Source organism: Cydia amplana, chromosome 3 (genome assembly GCF_948474715.1).
Source record: "Cydia amplana chromosome 3, ilCydAmpl1.1, whole genome shotgun sequence".
Classification (NCBI taxonomy): domain Eukaryota; kingdom Metazoa; phylum Arthropoda; class Insecta; order Lepidoptera; family Tortricidae; genus Cydia; species Cydia amplana.
This window is the reverse complement of record NC_086071.1, coordinates 3222922-3243072: the sequence shown is the minus strand read 5'-3', so window position 1 is coordinate 3243072 and position 20151 is coordinate 3222922. Positions and strand designations below refer to the sequence as shown.

Below are 20151 nucleotides of genomic sequence, written 5' to 3'. Positions count from 1 at the left end.
CAGTTCAGAACAACTGACAGGCCGATACCGTCCGGCGGACTGTTAATCAGTGGGCCCCTTAAGAAGTCTCTTTGGGCGACCTCTTTCGAATAATCAAGATCCTAATAAGGTACCTAAATGTACTAGTGCTCGACATGCTAATGCCCAATAGATGTCACCCTGCTGTCACCTCTATTGACAATGACTTAAGTTTCAAGATGACATTGTTACTGGGACCGCGTCGAGCACCAGTACGTTTACCTTTAGTAAGCTTACCTACTTTTAAAAAATTAATTAAATTAAATTAAAAATGTTTATTTACTTTCACAATAATCATCTTAAACATAGTGGTTGGAACCTCCTTTTAAGCTTTAAACTACTTTAAAGCCTGTGCCAGGAGGTACCGCTAAGGAAGAGCGGTACCTACGGTACGGTATCTGGAGAATGTTAATAAAAATTGTGCTACATTTATGAGTAGGTATGTTAAAAGGTAAGGATTTCATTTGCTTAATTTAAAGTTACAAATAAAATGCTGAAAATCTATATACAGAACATGCTAAAGAAAAGACAGATCAATATAAAAACGTAAAAATCCCCCGTATGTGTGTGTATGTGTGCGTGTGTGTGAATAAGTAAAGCTGTGCGTATTTTATGTTGGATAGGTTAATCGAGTGAGTAATTCTTCGGTTTCCTCGTAGGTTTGTGTCATTTTTTTCCTACATATATGATTCTTCTACTAGTTTTAAGTATTTTTTTTGTTGACTCGTAGAAAAAGTATTGTATACAATAGTGATATAATCAAGCTTTCCAATGTCGTACCTTACTTAGGCAACTCAGCAAGCTTCGTTGCCTAAACACGGTACTCGACTGAAAAGCTCTCCATTATAATAATATCACGATTGTATAAAATACTATTACTGTAAGTATTGAGTTCTTTATTAAAATAGTTATATAAGTGTGCAGAAAGTGCTACGTAATGCCGTTTTGCAAATTTAGTTTTATTTTGGGGTGCAGTAGCAACTTTATACGAATATGTGCAAGTGTCAACATATGGTAATAATTTGTGTTTTCTCAGAACTATGTGTAGAATAAACAATCTTCTTGTGGAAAGAAGATTTGTCATACTATATAGTCTTTCAGTGGGAAATCTTATTCTCTTAAAATACATGACCTTTAGTAGGCTACGCTGCGCACGTTCTAGTTGTTACTTATTTCTCTATTATGATTTAGAAGACTTGCTGAATGTGTGTGTAAAACATAACAATAATAGCACATTAAATGTTTCGGGCCTGTTTCTGTAGGTACTGAATTAGATCCTGTCCTTTCAAAGATAACACTGATTAGGTATTCTAATTGAATTTTAATAACTCCCTTGTATGCAATTTGCATGCAATTTTATTTTACACTTATGTACCTACCTACATTACAAAATATCGTTGGTTATTATGCTCTACAATCTCTACATAAATATTTCCTTAAATGAAAATTTTAAATCAAGCAGCGTAACATGTTATTGGCAAAATAACACCTACACGCATGGGTGTCAATGATCTCAACAGTTACGTAATACGTGAGACACTTCAACGTCTCGATTAACCGTCAGTTCAAGGTACCTACTCTCTGTCGGGTTTGCCAAGAAATAATTGCAATCCTAAAGAGCTCCGGCAATTTTTTTTAGTGTAATGTTGACACGCGACCTTATGCATAATTATGGAATAAATACTAGTTTGCCATTGAAAAATTAACTAACAGAACCGAACGGTTCGGTTTCGGCAAAAAAATCAGTTTCGTTGGACACTACCTAGTTACTCGTATTCCCTCTGCTATCTAAGTATGTACCTATCACTGTACTTAAGGATACCTGCGCAGCTGCTTTCATTGCAAATTCAATCGATTGCGTTAGAGTATGGGCGGAAAGAGAAGAGTCGTGAAATGTATGGGATCCAATACATTCTACGACTCTTTTCTCTTTCCGCATAGACTCTAACCCTTTAATCTTTATTTATAAGGCAGTGGTGATGTAATATTTCCAACCTGATTTTGAACTTTATTTCAAAGCGATAGTGTTCTATCTTGCATAATTTCTGTCATCCTTTTGTACACTTAGGCCTACTTGCACCGTTCCACAAACTCGGGGTTAACCGGTTAAACCTGGAGTTACCATGGTTACCAGTACAATTTGACACTGGGTTAACGGTTTAACCGCTTAACCCCGGGTTACTGGGATGGTGCAAGTGGGTCTTAATGTTGAACTCGCCCGACTACCCGACAATCCAAGTCTACCAGACTATACAAATGAAATCCATGATCTATTGCTCCTTTAGCGTCTTTAGTTTCGGTGTCGCAAGAGGAAACGGAAACACGGACGCACTTAAAATAATCTTCCTAATATAGCGCGTCCTCAGGAACTGTCTGGCGATTGTATCTCCGCCGTACATGCCAGGCTGACTGGACAAACTCACCTCCGTCGGTCTGCACTTGGTTCGGTACCAGCGTCTGTCGCTGGTCCTCCTTCGAGAAGAGTCGCTTCAGCATGGAGGTGACCGAGTTGGTCCGCGTGATGGGGGTATGCTGCAGCGACGCCATGGAGTTGCTGGAGCCCAGACCCATCGAGTTCCTGTCCTCCTTCTTCCCACGCTTGCTACCCCGGGACCCGACCATGAAGTGGATACCCGATTGGGCATCGTCGTTCATATGAAGTTGCTGTAGGAACGGTCAGGGCAACGATTAATGTTGGACAATTTTTAAAATACGATCGCTGAATGAAATATACGAATATGAAAGAAACATTTGAATTGAATGTTAAATGTGATTTAACGTAAAAAAATAATACACATTTATTAAAATTATTAATAGAAAATAAACAAAACAATATAACGACAAATAGTTTGCGGAAATGAGTTGAAAGGATTTCAGTGCATTGGACAAAACAAAAGAAACACTGAGTTTAATTTACAGCGTAGGTATATTATAAGACATATACTTGCGAATGCTCGTTTTAGCTTTAAAATAAAAAAAGCGCATTAAAAATGCTCATTCTGTCTGACTGATTTCAGCCATTCAGCGAAGTAACATTCCAATTTATTGTGTTAACTTTGGTAACCCATGTGTTAAACACTGCCCATTTATTTTTCAAATGTAAGTAACGTTTTTAGATGCATATCATTATGGCAATCATGCTGTGTCGGATTAATAAATGTATATACGTAGTTAGTCAAAGTTACCCAAATAACCAACAGTTAACAGTTTATAATGTTAGTTACATGTTTATGAGTAACAGGAAAGTTAAAAATAATTGTTAGGAAACAACTGAGTCTTGTTAGTAGGTAAGTAGGTACATGGATTAATCATCTAATGCCATTACAGAAATGAAATGTAATATGAGGCACATATTTATATTATAATATGTAAGATGATACTATTTCATATGGTATATACCTATGCATGGAACATTTTTGTTATCAATAATATAAATAAAAACGGGTGCAGGTAAATGTTTCGATTCAATGCAAATTGAAAAGAAAACGCATATGGCAATATAAAATAGGCCTATGTTTTCGCTTATATACGGTAGTTGCGGTACGATTACGATTCACGAATAACCCCTATAGAGTTTAATTGGAGTTAAATACCTTTATTACCTTTTGTATAACGTGAAATATCGTTGTAATTACAAAACAATAACAATCCATCTAATATCATAGAACTTCTTATGCCGTTCTCTTCAGACTAAGTATATCGACTAATGCGCGTCGAATAAGGCGTTAATATTATAACCGTAACTCCGGGTTTCTCAAACGTAGAAGCCCTAACAGCTAATTATAACCCCACGCACCTTTATCTGTTACATTTCGTAAACGAGTGCCAAGCTTTTTCTAAAGAAATTATTTTCAAATAATATAACTAAAATAAAATGCATTTAAAGCTCGTAATGTCGTCAGAAATACGTGGGCCCTATAATAATAATCTAACTTGGGTTATTAGGGCCCACGGTGTACCTATAATTGTCTAGGTATTTTATTACTAAACTACATTCAAGGTTTAAAAATTGACGTAATACGCGCGTAGGTACAGCTAATTACTTCCGCTGAACGTAAAATAAACGTACTTATTGGTTATACATATTGGGTTATAAGTTTAGTTGATATTTTTGTTGCAAAAACTATTACCTACCTACTTCATAGAACCTCATAAGTGTAAATAGTACATTATATACATACCTAGGGAGGTGAATAAAATTCGAATGCCCCAGATCTAAGGTTGCTAGATCATAAGGCGCTATTATCGGGAAAAAATATAAATTTTTCGGGATTTTGGGACTTAAGTCGGGAAAAAAATACCATCGCTCCCTCACAGCACACTCTCTCGTCACGTACGCCCCGGGCGCTCGCTCGACGAAAGTTCGGAACTTGAAATCATTGTTTTATAACGTGAACCTGTTTTTCGGGACAATTTGCACTTGGTCGGGAATCGAGAACACATGCTAAAAATCGCGAGAATCCTGCCAAATCCCGACCATCTGGCAACCCTACCCAGATCGCAGGTGTTTGTGGCCCGAACCGAAGGCGAGGGGCATAAATATACGATCTGGGACTAGGTATACGAATTACCGCCCGTGGTTTGTCTAAAGTTTTACGTCTTACCTTGGCCAGGAAGTGAGATTTTCTCCTCGCGTAGAGGGTGACGTAAACTAATAAACGCCATAACGGATAAAAGTAGAATTGGAAATAGTAACAGTTATAGGTACCATACAAATTATAACCACAATAAATCGCCATTACCATAAATCGACATGATTTTCCTTTAGCACCTCATAGCTATAGCCCGTTAGTGACAAATAAGGAAAATAAACTAAACAATTAATGTTTGGCACCCCGTTACACCGACACACTGCCAAGCTCCACGTACAGTCCGAACGTGCAGCATGCTTTAAAAAAGACGCGTCTAACCTCGGGCGGGGCGAACTTGTAACTCACGGTGTGCGAGGGGACCATCTCGTCCATCTTGACTGCGGAGGGCGCGATGGTGACCATGCTGCGCTGGCGCGGCGGCACGGCCACGCGCGCCGTCGACGGCTCGGGGTGCTCCTCGCGAGCGTTCTCCGTGGCCAGCGTGTACGGCAGCTCGGACGGGAACACCTCGTCCCAATACTGGTCCTTGATCAGCTCCGGGTGCTCGTGGTGCATTTCGTCCACAATCATGTATGAAACCTAAAAGCGATTCGACGACAGCATCATTACTGAGCTTATTACCTTACTAAGAAGATGATATATCTAATAGTTTACCCAGGTACTGGCGTTGCCTTTTTGCGTTCGAAAGAGCGCTTAAGGCCTACTTGCAACATAAATCTTTGAATTTCGAATTTTAACTCATTAAAACACTCGTATGAGAACTCACAATGTATGGAGGTGGAGGGGACAAATGAAATAAACTGATTAAATACTTATTAAGAAAGTTGCACAGGATCGGGACAGGTGGCACGCTCTCGTTTCGGAGGCCAAGATTCACTTTGGATCACTGAGCCAAATTAGTTAGTTAAATACTTATACGAATTCTAGTTACCTGCAAATCTCTGTCTATCAACCAGTTCACTTCGAAGTCATCGTCGTCTTCACCGAAGGGGTTTATCAGAGACTCGGCCACTTTTAGCCAGCCCATATAAAAGAAGAACTCTAGCGTACTGAATATAGGAAAATAAAGGTCTATATTAACAATACGATCGTCCCCAGAAACGTGTATTTTGTTGTCGACCCACTGACTGCCCAAGGCAGATGTAATAAAGTATGAGTATACGGCAATGGTAACTACCTGAAATGAAATAGGCATTTAGTCAGTGCACAAGGGATGTTGAATGCGCAAAACAGGATACCTTGACAATACAAAAATAGTATAGTAGACATGTGAATTGCAAGCTAATACTTTTAAAATAAAATTTATCATATGCTTCAGACTGATCTATACCTGAGTATATACAAGAGGTACACTAATAGTGTCGTAGCTGAGCAATAATCCAGCCTGTCCTCTGAACTTGTTGAGTTCGTCTAAAATAGTTTTGACGGCGAAGTCATCCCGTACTCGGCCCTCTTTTCGGGCTCTCGTCACTATGCTGGCGGCCCACACTATGGGCATCCTGAAAACCGTAAGTTGTTTAGTATACTTAGAGTTCTGGTATTGAGCACATGCATCACTCATTATACGGTTGTTCACAGTTGGGCTCACAGTCAGCGGTGTGCAGGCATTGGAATGCAAACGATGTATTCCGTATTCCGTCCGTAGTGGATCTGATCCATTCATTGCGGGATAAGGAGCGACAAGAAGTTTCTGCAACTGAATTTCCATCGGTTTTTATTAGATAAATGAACGCTTTACTTCAAGTCTTTTATACCATAAAAACCAACCCGTATCAACTCCGACTTGCCCAACAATGTTTGACATCACAACGTCGTACTGTAACCCTTTCAAATCGTGCATGATGCATCCTGTAAGATAAGGCGCCGTATTGTTTACCCTCTTGTATTGTAATCTGTAAGTTAGAACCGCAAACTATGAGCCCAACGTAAAACGTGCCGTCATACCAATGTTTTGAAGGCTTAGGAAATTTCTCGTTAAGGTTTTCCATGATGATCTTCTCATTTTCGAGGAGCAGGCCGGCCTCGACGAAGTTGTCTAGCGTGGGGAACCGTTTCTTGACGCGGGGTGAGATCATGCTGAGCACCATGGTGAGGCAGAGGCACACGTAGCGCACGATCGTGCGGCGCATCAGCCGCCCGCGCTCGTCCTGACGGCAACCCATTGGCTTTGGCTTACAAAGGATTTAAACTTAAACTTAAATTAAAACAACTTAATAATTTAACTTAATTTAAACTTAAGGATTTTCTTATTTTACTCTTGCTTTACAAACAAGAACCCATATACATGTACAAATATGAACCCGAGTGCATGGCTACTGCACGTGTATAATATTTATACCTAGCCAATTTAATAATCTTTAAATTGGAAAACGTGTAGCATTCCCAAGAAGTTGACATTATACCGCTGAGGTGGACTGAAAAGTAACACAACAGCAGAGTAAGCCAAAGTATGCACTTGTGTACATACATAGGTACATTATCATAGAGGTCATCAATGAACCATAATTGCTAAAGACAGTTATACTACTCAGTGTGATGTGATCTACCTATAGTAACAATTAGTTCTAGTTAAGAACAGTAAGATACCTACGCATTATAGTTTTGTATAAACATGATTTATATGTGAATGCCATATACCACCTTGAAAACTGGCAATGATAAGATAATGCCTCAAGGGCCTATTTTAGATTTAAGCTAGTTTTTAATTTCTTTTAGTAATACCACTGTATATATCTTGTTTGTAAATAAATTAATTTCGTTTTTATAAATTGTTAATTTTACGATGTTACAATTAACAAGGGTAACGTAAAATATCTTGACAAAATATTTTTCGATCGATGATTTTCTCGTGAGGGATGAGAAAGAGTAGACCCAGCAGATAAATGGAACGTTAACATACCTAAGAGCTCCAAATAGACGTTTTACTGAATTTAACTGCGGCTAGCTCTATTTAATTTTAAAATACTATGAACCAACCACAGTATTTATTTCTTCATAAAATTATCTCTTCGTAATTAAAAGATTTAAAGGCTGTACGTACCTACTCCTAAAATCATAGGGTATGTTCACAGGGTGAGAATTTTCTGACGGATTCGGACAGATGTGATATTTACGGTCATGCTATCATAAGAATGAGACATAGCACACAAATCCTTATCAAATTAATTATTAATCATATTACGGAAAATAATCAACTACGAATAAATTTGATAAGTAACAACTAGCGTTTCTAAAATTATCTTAAAACATATTTACATTTTAATATCATAGTGTTTGTAGTACGTGGAAATTATCATGATATACTATCTGTTTAATGATAAATGAAATGTTATAATGGTTTTATAAATTTATGAATACTTAGAGCAAATTCTTATCGCCAACCCTTTAACATCGTGCCGTCGTTAGGATAAGATTATGTACATTTCACACGAATTCCTTCCTAGGTACATACGTCAGTGAAAAGATACGTAATGGGATAGTGAATTGGATACATACGTAAAATATTTAATCTTTGGCTAAGGTGTAAAGATCACGTGATGGATGGGCCACAATATGGGCACAACCAAAGGGCTGCCATCGTCCGAATTCGTTTAGTCAGGGTAAATATATATACATATTTTTTCAAATTATTTATAAATAATTGAAAGTTCTCGCCAATTGGCTTGTTAGCGAGACCACGCTCATTTTTACAATTTTATGCCATGCACTAAAATGAGTCAAGTAGGTACTTATTATCCTAAGCGCTTACCCTAAATTTAACATTAAAATTACAATAAGTATGCATTACACCTGCACCTTAATTTACCAACGGTGCTTTATAATTGCATTGTCTGTACTTTGTCCGATATCCGAGGAAGAGGCTCAAAATTTCACACTTCGTTTGGAATCATTCGCTTGCTCGCTTGTATTAGTATTAGCACGAGCGGTTAAACAACTTTGCCCCCTAAAACAAATAACTACCTATTTCCAAACAATTCCCTTACAACAAGAATCAGAGTCCATGTAACGTCTAAACTAGTCTAAGTTAACTCTGTACCGACATTGACAAAAGAAAGTATATAAATTTGGCCTTTGGTTATGGAAAAATGACCTTTCCCCAATTTGTCTTAGAAAATGCTATGAAGTTAGCTTGGTCCAATTCTAGACCAGTTTTGAGCTCTCACCTGTCCATGGACGGTGGCGGAGACGAACACGGCGATGGAATCAGGCCACGGTATGGAGGTGTACTGGCTCCACCAGCGGTTCATGACCACCGTGACGTAGAAACCCAGCACAAACGACAACGGGATCACATTGCCGTGGTAGCTGCAGTAGTTCACCACGCCTTCGAATAGCCTACAAAATAAACTTTTAAATAAATGTCATATTATACTAAGAAAAAGTGACCAAGGCCTCCAGTGCCCCAGGCTGGGATCGAACCAGCGTCCTCTGCTATCGCGGCAGGTGCCTGAGCCATTCGGAAAAACAAATTAAAATATTTTCTGAAAATAATTTAATTTGTTCTAATCTAATACAGCCTACAAAATAATTATAAATTATCTATTGTCTGGCTTACAATAGTAATTATAGGTTTACTATTTAACTGGTGACTTAGTGAGTATGTATTTTTGCAGCTCGCTGTACAGTTCAACCCAAAACAACAGTGTTTGTACAAACACAAGTTATATTTGCGCTCGGCGGGTTGGTGACGTTCTGTAATTGTTCAGTCGACCAACACACCGCACCCTTTTGTTTGATGTCTGAGAGCTTAAAATTACCAATATTACCATTTGCCAAATAGCTATTTTCAAAAGCGAATATTGACAATTAACAGAGTTAATACCATTTCTAAAAGAGTAAGCAAGTTAGCAAACAACACTAAATTAAATTGTATAAAATGTTTACCTTTTTGAATGCTCATCGAGCAGCAAACGATAAGTCAAATTTAAAATGTAGTAAAAAAGTAGAAAACACAGGAGATCCAGCCACACCAACTTGTAAATGCTTCCTCTCCATCTAAAAAAAAAGTTTCTTGAAGTACAATAGACAAATATAATATTAATTATTAGTGTGAATATTATCTGAATGACAACTAAACCATCGCGAAGGCAAACTTTCTTCGATAATTTAGAACCTCTAAAATAAATTTCCGAATGGCGATGTTGACATCATAGCTGAAATCGTTATGAGTGCTCAGAAAATTATGACAGTAATAAATCCGTTAGCAAAACAGCGTTACGACCACGTTACGACATTTGACTATATTAGGTGTTGTGTGTTGTGAACTATGACAGTTCTGATGCCCAATAAGTTCTCCTAAGGCCGCGAACTCATAATCTCTTGGCATTAATGTAGGTAGGTAACTATTCTGTTCGGAAAGAGAAGAGTCATGGAATGTATGGGGCCCAATACATTCCACGACTCTTCTCTTTCCGAACAGACTCTATTATGTTAAGCGGGCATAACATTATACAATTTGCAGAGCGCTAGCTCAGTTAGCGCACTAATTTAGCATAGTGTAAAGGCAGCTAGCCAGTTAGTGACCCAATCTAGTGCGATCGCATGTGCTCTGCCGCACTAGCGCTAACTAGCGCACTAGAACGCATAGTGTAAATGGTTTTAGCGCGCTTAGCGCTTACTGTGCAAGGTCAGTTGTCGGCACGCCACCGACGCACTCGAATGTATGGATGTTTTATTTATTGTATTTCAGTTCAAAATGACGTGACGCAGCCGCAGACTAGGGAAAAGGAAGTACAGATAACATGATTGAACTTTATAAAGACATGCCATTTTTATGGGATAAAAAACATAAAGATTACAATTAAAGATTTTTATTCGTGAAAATTGAACTAGACAACAGTTTTAAAACAATGCCAACTTTTTGATGTTTTGATGGTGCCATGATATACTAGCTCTGTTCGGAAGATGAGGTTCGATTCGAACGATGATCACTGCCGAAATGAAAATAGGACACTCACTAGCGTCGCTAGCTAGTGCAGTGTAATGAACAAGCTCTTTTTTATCTCGCCTAGCAACACTTACCTAATTAGCGCTCTGCAAATTGTATAATGTAATGCCCGCTTTAATATTTCTCGCCCCGAGTTCCATAAGGTCGGATGTGAAAATAGACAACAAGCACATACATGAACTATCAGGGGCCAGGGCTATACAAACCATTTTTTATACGTGAGAAGGCCTTTGTACTTACTTACCTTCCATTCTGGATATCAGAAATCATTTTAGTTTGTTTATACTATCTATAGGATGTCTCAACTCTCAATGAGAGTGCACGATTCAAATTATGCGTATTTTTATGGTATGTAGGTACCCTAGTACCTACACCTACCTAGCTAAAAATGTACACAATGGCTTTTCCTATTATAAGTACTATGAGTAGACGTTACTAAAACAAAGTTGACCGCAATAATCAGACGGTAATAATTTACCCGCGCTATTTTATGTAGAGCTGGATGTTACATCAGTTCCGCCATGTCTAGTCAAAGTACTGACCTTGCACCGACACCGCCGCGGCGCCGCGCCGAGTGAGGAAGACAGACGTTCGACGTGTTGCCTCCCTGTTTCACTTACGTACAAATTTACAAGTGCGACAGAGAGGCAACACGTCGAACGTGGTTCGCGGTAGGCCCTCTGCCACCGCCGTGTCGCACGCGATCGCATACGTAAGTAACTACGTACGACGAGTCCTTCATTATGAACAGACATAGGAATCCGTAGGGCAAATTTTCTTGACAGGTAGGGACTTCCTATAACGATAAACTCAATTATCGATGCTCGTTCTATATACTAGTGATCGCCCCCAACATTGTGTGTTTTTTAACCGACGAAAAAAACGGAGGAGGTTCTCAAGTCGACGCGTATATTTATTTATTTATTTAATCTTTATTGCACAAATGAAAATACAAACGTACAAAAGGCGGACTTAATGCTAAAATGCATTCTCTACCAGTCAACCTTCGGGCAAAGCAGATAACTTGTAGGCGGTGCAATATCGTATTGTGTTCTGCACATGCGTTTCAAAGCGGAGTTCGCCATCCATGACGATTCCCAGGTTACGCGCCTCCTGGACACGTTCTAAGGGTTCATTGTTTATATGTACTAACAAGTAAGACTTAGATATATTATCAATTTGATTTTTAGACCCTAGAATAATGAGTTTGGATTTTGTCGGATTTAAATGAAGTAAGTTTGAGTGTGACCAATTAAATACGCGCTCCAAATCCTCATTGAGCTTATTAATTTGACTCGCGCAGTTTTTGCTGTAGCAATAAATATAAATTTGAAGATCGTCGGCATACCTATATATGGAATTTGGAGTGCATAATTACACTAGTTAAATCACTGCAGTATAAGATTAATAATAAATAATGTTTGAAGTCGGTACCAAGCAAAGTAGTAACAATACCAGTCAAAAATGGGATTTATAGCCATAAAGCTGATTATTTTTGACTGGTATTGTTACTACTTGGCTTGACACCGACTTCAAACATATCAGTTGGTATGGTACGCATAGACTTCAAAAAGGATAATATTTTATTTCATCCTTTTTGAAGTCGATTTTATTTTTTTTGTAATGTAAGTATTGTTTTGAAGACAAGTATGAAATTCACACATAGCATATTTTAATTAATCGCTAGGTTATATAAAGGTAGGGCGGAATACTTATTGCACTATAAAATAGTCAATATTATCTCAACCTCATTATTGATTGATTATCAATCAAAGCGAATTGAGTTACTTATTATTTTATTTGATTTTTACACTTTTAATAAAAACATTTTTACAAGCAAACCTTTGAGTGATCACTAGTATATAGAACGAGCATCGATAATTGAGTTTATCGATATAGGAAGTCCCTACCTATCAAAAAAATTTGCCCCACGGATTCCCATGTCTGATTATGAACATCAGCGTGTATTCACAATTATTCACTACTTGTTTATATGCCCTAGGTATGTATAACATTCACGACATAGGTATATGCTCAATTAGCACAATTATTCTGTAAAGGACGTAAAGGCGCTTAAGAGGAAAAATGGGACGACCGCTTCTCCATACAAACGTAGTCCTCATTTTCCTCTCTGGATATTGACAGTATGGATTTTTTTTTACTGTGATGTATATGATGTGTCATATTAACTATAGCTATGCCGAACGCTAAGTAATGTAACTATGAATCTACGCTCATTCGTTTTGACTTTTTGAGATTTATTTATTTTATTTTTATTTGTTGATTATTATAAAAATTAACAGCGAAAAACCAATTCCATACAATTCTTTTAATGCACCTTCTTAACTCCTATATGTCGCTCCTATATGTAACTCCTATAGGTCATAATTAAAATTTCGAGGAAAATCAAACGAAGGGCATTGCTGTGGTCGAAATTCATGAAATAGTGACAGAATATTTTCAATATTGTTAATATTCAGAGAGGAAAATGAGGACTACGTTTGTATGAAAAGGGGATTTAATGCGGCCGTCTACTTACGTCTTAAATCTCGAAATATAGAATTATGAAACTAAGAAAGAAAAGACTCCAAAGGTTTCTCAGTAGTAAATTATAAATGGAAACTGTAGAAATGAATGGCAATAAAAGGCTGCCGTGACTTTACTTGAGGGTCGATATCGAAACGGGAATCTCTTATAACATTACGTCATGTTGTAAAATAGATAATGCAATAGTAGCCTCCTAACCTCGTGGGCTGACAAGGAAATGAGTTATCTGCTCAAGTACCTATGCAGCTGATAATGATGATAACAAAGTATAGCCTTGTTCATTAATGTCGAAAATAACATAATTACGCGACGAAAAATACTAAGGAACGAGCACTATAGAAAGTAATTTGCAGATAAGTTGCCCCTAACGCATAATAAAATGTGGCTGTTGTGAGGTATTTAACAAAATTTTTATGCTATGATATGAAGTGAAGGTGCACAATGTATCTACATATATATTATTATGAATTGTATGCGAGACGAGTCAGACGAGTCAGCAGTCAGCACCCATGCGTGAGTCAGAGATAGAAACGCGCGATGCTAACAATTAGGTACGTATTCAGCGAACTGCAAAAAAATAAACGAATAGTCGGGGTAAGAGCAGCTGCGGCTATGCTTTGTGTAATTTACACACAAACACGAGACAAAGAAACATGTTATGTTGTAATATAACATGTACCTATCGTACGGATCGTACCGTACCTCTGCATTAATAACTTTAATAAGATTTATATTTAAACATAACTTAATGGCTTTGTCTTATTTATAGCATAACTGAACTGAAGTCTGAAGATGACTTTACAAAACAGCAATGCTAAAAAAACTTACAAAATTAAAACAAACCTATTGACATTGGTACGTACTACGTAACTCGACCTCTCAGCAGCTTACACCAAGGGAACTAAATTAGTAATGTAAATGTATGATTCATATGTGGTTTTAAGAACTCCTCAAAGCATGATTGGGCATTCCCCAAACTTTGTGTATTTTTATGGTAGGTAAGGTACCTACCTAATGTACACAATAGCTTTTTCTATCATAAGTAGTACGAGAAAGTCAGTGTTCAAATGCAGGCCGTATTGAAATTTTGTATCGGACATCGAACAAACGTTACGAGTATCACCCTAGAATCGGTGCAATGAACCTATGAAGTAGGGTACGGAAAGTGCAGCACTTTAAATAATAAATCTCCCATACCTGGTAACTACTATCTGAGCCATGTGAACTATTCACGTGTGCTCGCACGTCAGAAAGCTAGCGCCGTTGGACAGGAATGGAGGCTTTGAGGAATCGGAAGGCGTGGTTTATATCTATGGGTGGTGTATTATTGGTATTCCACCTGTCCAATTTCTTTGTTCAATGTCATTGCGTCTCACTCTCTCACTAAGCAAAATTCTGCAAAATTGTGTGTGGAGTCTGTCAAATAGTACAGTCACCACACGGGCGTGTCACGCCATTTAGGGTCCTAGCTAAATTGGTTGTTCTATACTTACGCTATGAATTGCTAAATTTAGATAGAACCCTAAATGGCGTAACAATCACGGAGCGCGACTGTACGTAAAATATATCGTAAGATGCCTTGCAATAAGATATCATTTGGTATATTACTTCTCACCCCGTCTCGTCTGTGACGAGCTTACGGATCAATTCAAAACTGCTAAAAATCCATTCATTCTAACCAGTGGCGGATTAGCAGTGTTGGCCGCCCTAGGCCCCAGGCTAGGGTTGCCAGATGGTCGGGATTTGGCGGCATTCTCCCAATTTTTAGCTTGTGTTCCCGATTCCCGTCGAAGTGAAAATTGTCCTGAAAAACAGCTTCACGTTATAAAACAATAATTTCAAGTTTCGAACTGTTGTCGAGCGAGCGAGCGACCCGCGTCGAGCGCGTCAGCGTGCGCGGGGGGCGCGCGTGGCGTGGGACCTTGTGATGAGGGTGCGATGTTTTTTTTTTTCCCGACTTAAGGCCCAGAATCCCGAAAAAAAATATATTTTTTCCGATAATAGCACCTTTCGATCTGGCAACCCTACCCCAGGCCCTGTAGTTTCCGGGGGCGCATCTTTCTCAGCACTAATTTATAGAGTATAGACTGCCGCCCCTAATATCTTGCCGCTCTAGGGCCGGCCGGGCGTACTGGGCCCTGCTTGGGCCTTAGGGCAAAACCGCCACTGACTAACTAACACATGGAACGGTCGAGCTATAGACGAAGTAGTAGGTAGGTACTTATTGTAGGTACAGAAAGAATCATAATAGTATGTTTGTTTAGTAGATGGAAAATACCGTTGTGCCTCACTCGTTCGTCTCTGACGATTTGTTTATATTTTCATACTCTGACCTTGTCAGTACCATGTATGGGATAATCTGATACACCTACTTGGGAAATGCGTATTTTAATATTCCTTTTAGATATCGTAACTTATTAGTAGTTATTAGATTTCAAGTAAGTTAACGTAACAATAACATTTATGGTAAATTTAAGTTACGTTTAGATATGTGTTTATTCATGAATTGACTTTTCATTGCAAGAGCCAGTGATATTGATAGTGAAATTTTACAGATCGCATACAAGGGCTGTATCGCGAAGGTATCGTATAGCAAACCCATAGTTGATAGAAATAGGCGCGAAATTCATAATTTGTAGTGACTTTGGGAGTTCACCTTTCGCGCCTACAGTTATTAAATCTGCCGCCTTGTTTTGTTCTGCCGTAGGCACCAACAGTCAGCAAAACTTAGCTTAGCACCTCTATATTAGCAAATGTGTAAACTAGTTAGAGTCAGACCAAGATAATCCCGCAGCGAATTTTATAGCACAGACGAGCAAGTGTTGTGATTGCGACAATTTCATTGCTTGATGTGTCGTCTCTATAGTAATAAAAACTCAGCAGTGCTATTGCATGTCTTTAGGTGTAGATTATAATTCTCTTGAGAAAAATTAAGAGCCATACAAAGAGCTCCACTCCATCTCCGTCACATTTTTTGGGGACAAATAACAAGACAACGAAATGAATTTTGACCCAATTATATTGCAGGCCCGCTCGTACAATGGCATTGACTGCAGACAGAGGGCCTACCGCGAATACTTGTTGGCATCTGTCTTTTTTACTCTAATTAATGCGTACCTAATTAGAGTGACAGAGAAAGATGCCCGCAATTTACGAACAATTGAGGCGTAGTGAGAGAGAAAGATGCCCGCAATTTGCGATCTTGGGCGTTTAGGATGGAATAGGAGCAGGCGGGTTAATGTCATTGAGGTATATACAAGAGACGACATCTCGAACAAAATGTTTCCGCACCTCAGAGAAGTGCATGCACTTCTTTGGTTTTAGTACGTCACCGGCCACTGACGAGACGCCACACATGTACAGAAAATTAAAAAAAAATGCCTTCGTGCGTGTTAAAAAGTTGCAACAATAGCACAAGAAATAGTATTTTATGCAAGGCGGGGGAAGAAAAAATTTTGCTTGCATTAATTCGTACAGTCTCGAAAGCTTTTTCTAATCAATATTTAGGGTTTACAGATGCCCACGATACGATTATCTCGAGTACCGTAATTGAGCTCTTCATGAAATTAATGACCCTAGGGTCAATATCTAGAACACTATACAGACTAAGTCATACAGTCGGGATAATGTATCAATTATATGTCTTAAGTTAGTTCATGATTAATAACAAAGAAATCCCGAGAGTTTCCTGTGAGCTGTGTACAGTAAGCTCAATCTATAGTTATTTTTTAAATAATCGATATAAATGTAACTTAAAAATTCCTACACAATTCGAAAATTTGATGATTAGGTCATAATATTAATCTCAATTGATATGGAAATTTGCACCACTCGGATACCGTGAGATCTATTTATTATGATTTTTTATTTTTTATTTTATGCTTAAAAAATATGTTTATTCATCCTACACTCGAAAATTTTATATTTCTACAATTATCTGTTTATTTAACACGTGTTATCAAAAAAATATTGGAATAATAACAAGTGCTTTGCGAGAAATCAAAATAAATAACAAATAACTTGAGACCAATACTTTTAAAATTGCTACGCTTAAAATAGCTACGTTCAAAAAGCCTAATGACAATACTTTGAAAGTCAATATCAAAAAAAAAAGTCACCTTTCTCACTTGTTTGACCCTGACATATCCCATCCATACAAGTGTCAAGAGTGACGTTCCTTCAAAAACGTCACTTTTGTCACTTGTTTGACACTGCCATAGCCCATCCATACATGTCAAAAGTGACGTTTCTTCAAAAACGTCACTTTTGTCACTTGTTTGACACTGACATAGCCCATCCATACAAGTGTCGAGAGTGACGTTTCTAAAAAACGTCACTTTTGTGACTTGTTTGACACTGCCATAGCCCATCCATACATGTCAAAAGTGACGTTTCTTCAAAAACGTCACTTTTGTCACTTGTTTGACACTGACATAGCCCATCCATACAAGTGTCAAGAGTAACGTTTCTAAAAAAAAACGTCACTTTAGTCACTTGTTTGACACTGACATATCCCATCCATACAAGTGTCAATAGTGACGTTGTGTCAAGAGTGACGTTTCTTCAAAAACGTCACTTTTGTCACTTGTTTGACACTAACATAGCCCATCCATACATGTCAAAAGTGACGTTTCTTTAAAAAAAAGTCACTTTTGTCACTTTTTTGACACTGACATATCCCATCCATACAAGTGTCAAGAGTGACGTTTCTTAAAAAAACGTCACATTTTCACTTGTTTGACCCTGACATATCCAATCCATACATGTCAATAGTGACGTTTCATAAAAAACGTCACTCTTGTCACTTGTTTGACACTGACATAGCCCATCCATATGTCAAAAGTGACGTTTCTTTAAAAAAAGTCACTTTTGTCACTGACATATCCCATCCATACAAGTGCCAAGAGTGACGTTCCTACAAAAACGTCACTCTTGTCACTTGTTTGACACTGACATAGCCCATCCATGTCAAAAGTGACGTTTCTTTAAAAAAAGTCACTTTTGTCACTGACATATCCCATCCATACAAGTGCCAAGAGTGACGTTCCTACAAAAACGTCACTTTTGTCACTTGTTTGACACTGACATAGCCCATCCATACAAGTGTCAAGAGTAACGTTTCTAAAAAAAAACGTCACTTTAGTCACTTGTTTGACACTGACATATCCCATCCATACAAGTGTCAATAGTGACGTTGTGTCAAGAGTGACGTTTCTTCAAAAACGTCACTTTTGTCACTTGTTTGACACTAACATAGCCCATCCATACATGTCAAAAGTGACGTTTCTTTAAAAAAAAGTCACTTTTGTCACTTTTTTGACACTGACATATCCCATCCATACAAGTGTCAAGAGTGACGTTTCTTAAAAAAACGTCACATTTTCACTTGTTTGACCCTGACATATCCAATCCATACATGTCAATAGTGACGTTTCATAAAAAACGTCACTCTTGTCACTTGTTTGACACTGACATAGCCCATCCATATGTCAAATGTGACGTTTCTTTAAAAAAAGTCACTTTTGTCACTGACATATCCCATCCATACAAGTGCCAAGAGTGACGTTCCTACAAAAACGTCACTCTTGTCACTTGTTTGACACTGACATAGCCCATCCATATGTCAAAAGTGACGTTTCTTTAAAAAAAGTCACTTTTGTCACTGACATATCCCATCCATACAAGTGCCAAGAGTGACGTTCCTACAAAAACGTCACTTTTGTCACTTGTTTGACACTGACATAGCCCATCCATACAAGTGTCAAGAGTAACGTTTCTAAAAAAAAACGTCACTTTAGTCACTTTTTTGACACTGACATATCCCATCCATACAAGTGTCAATAGTGACGTTTCATAAAAAACGTCACTTTTGTCACTTGTTTGACACCGACAATCCCATCCATACAAGTGTCAATAGTGACGTTTCATAAAAAACGTCACTTTTGTCACTTGTTTGACACCGACAATCCCATCCATACAAGTGTATTAGTGACGTTTCTTAAAAAACTTTCAGCTTTCTCACTTGTTTGACCCTGACATATCCCATCCATACAAGTGTCAAGAGTGACGTTTCTTAAAAAAACGTCACATTTTCACTTGTTTGACCCTGACATATCCCATCCATACAAGTGTCAAGAGTGACGTTTCTTCAAAAACGTCACTTTTGTCACTTGTTTGACACTGACATAGCCCATCCATACATGTCAAAAGTAACGTTTTTGAAGAAACGTCACTTTAGTTACTTATTTGACACTGACATATCCCATCCGTACAAGTGTCAAAAGTGACGTTTTTGTTTGAAGAAACGTCACTTTTGATAGTTCATGAACGACCAAAAATCGTGATATTAAATAAAATTATCAGTTTCGTACGGTAGTTCCCACGCTAGCCCAGTGCGGATTGGGGACTTCACATACACCTTTGAATGTCTTCGCGGTACACTAGACTTTTTAAACTTAGGTTAGCTAAACGTGGGACACATGTCGTTAGAAATTTCGCAATTTATACATTTTAAACTTAGGTCAGTTGAGATACGTCAAATGTTAGTTATAGAAACGATATGGATCGGATATATCAGTGTCAACAAGTGTCAAAAGTGACGATTCTTAAAAAAAACGTCACTTTTGCCACTTGTTTGACACTGACATAGCCCATCCATACATGTCAAAAGTGACGTTTCTTTAAATAGAAAAGTCACTTTTGTCACTTGTGTGACACTGACATATCCCATCCATACATGTCAAAAGTGACGTTTCTTTAAAAAAAAGTCACTTTTGTCACTTGTTTGACACCGACATATCCCATCCATACAAGTGTCAAAAGTGACGTTTCTTAAAAACAAACGTCACTTTTCTCACTTGTTTGACCCTGACATATCCCATCCATACAAGTGTCAAGAGTGACGTTTCTTCAAAAACGTCACTTTTGTCACTTGTTTGACACTGACATAGCCCATCCATACATGTCAAAAGTGACGTTTCTTTAAATAAAAAAGTCACTTTTGTCACTTGTTTGACACTGACATATCCCATCCTTACATGTCAAAAG

General features: G+C 38.0%; 1 protein-coding gene across 3 annotated transcripts in view; it reads right to left on the bottom strand.

The window, feature by feature from the left end:
* Positions 1 to 20151, bottom strand: part of LOC134662369 (bestrophin-2) — a 35546-nt gene that overhangs the window by 12071 nt on the left and 3324 nt on the right. For 2 of the 3 annotated variants that reach the window (XM_063518573.1, XM_063518575.1), the window contains exons 2-8: positions 9495 to 9605; positions 8774 to 8945; positions 6555 to 6757; positions 5941 to 6109; positions 5542 to 5787; positions 4929 to 5189; positions 2442 to 2682 (exon numbers count right to left, since the gene is read on the bottom strand). In XM_063518573.1, the coding sequence (XP_063374643.1) occupies positions 2442 to 2682; positions 4929 to 5189; positions 5542 to 5787; positions 5941 to 6109; positions 6555 to 6757; positions 8774 to 8945; positions 9495 to 9605 (1403 nt within the window). The remainder of the gene's footprint in view (positions 1 to 2441; positions 2683 to 4928; positions 5190 to 5541; positions 5788 to 5940; positions 6110 to 6554; positions 6758 to 8773; positions 8946 to 9494; positions 9606 to 20151) is intronic. The other variant, XM_063518574.1, reaches the window with a different exon arrangement.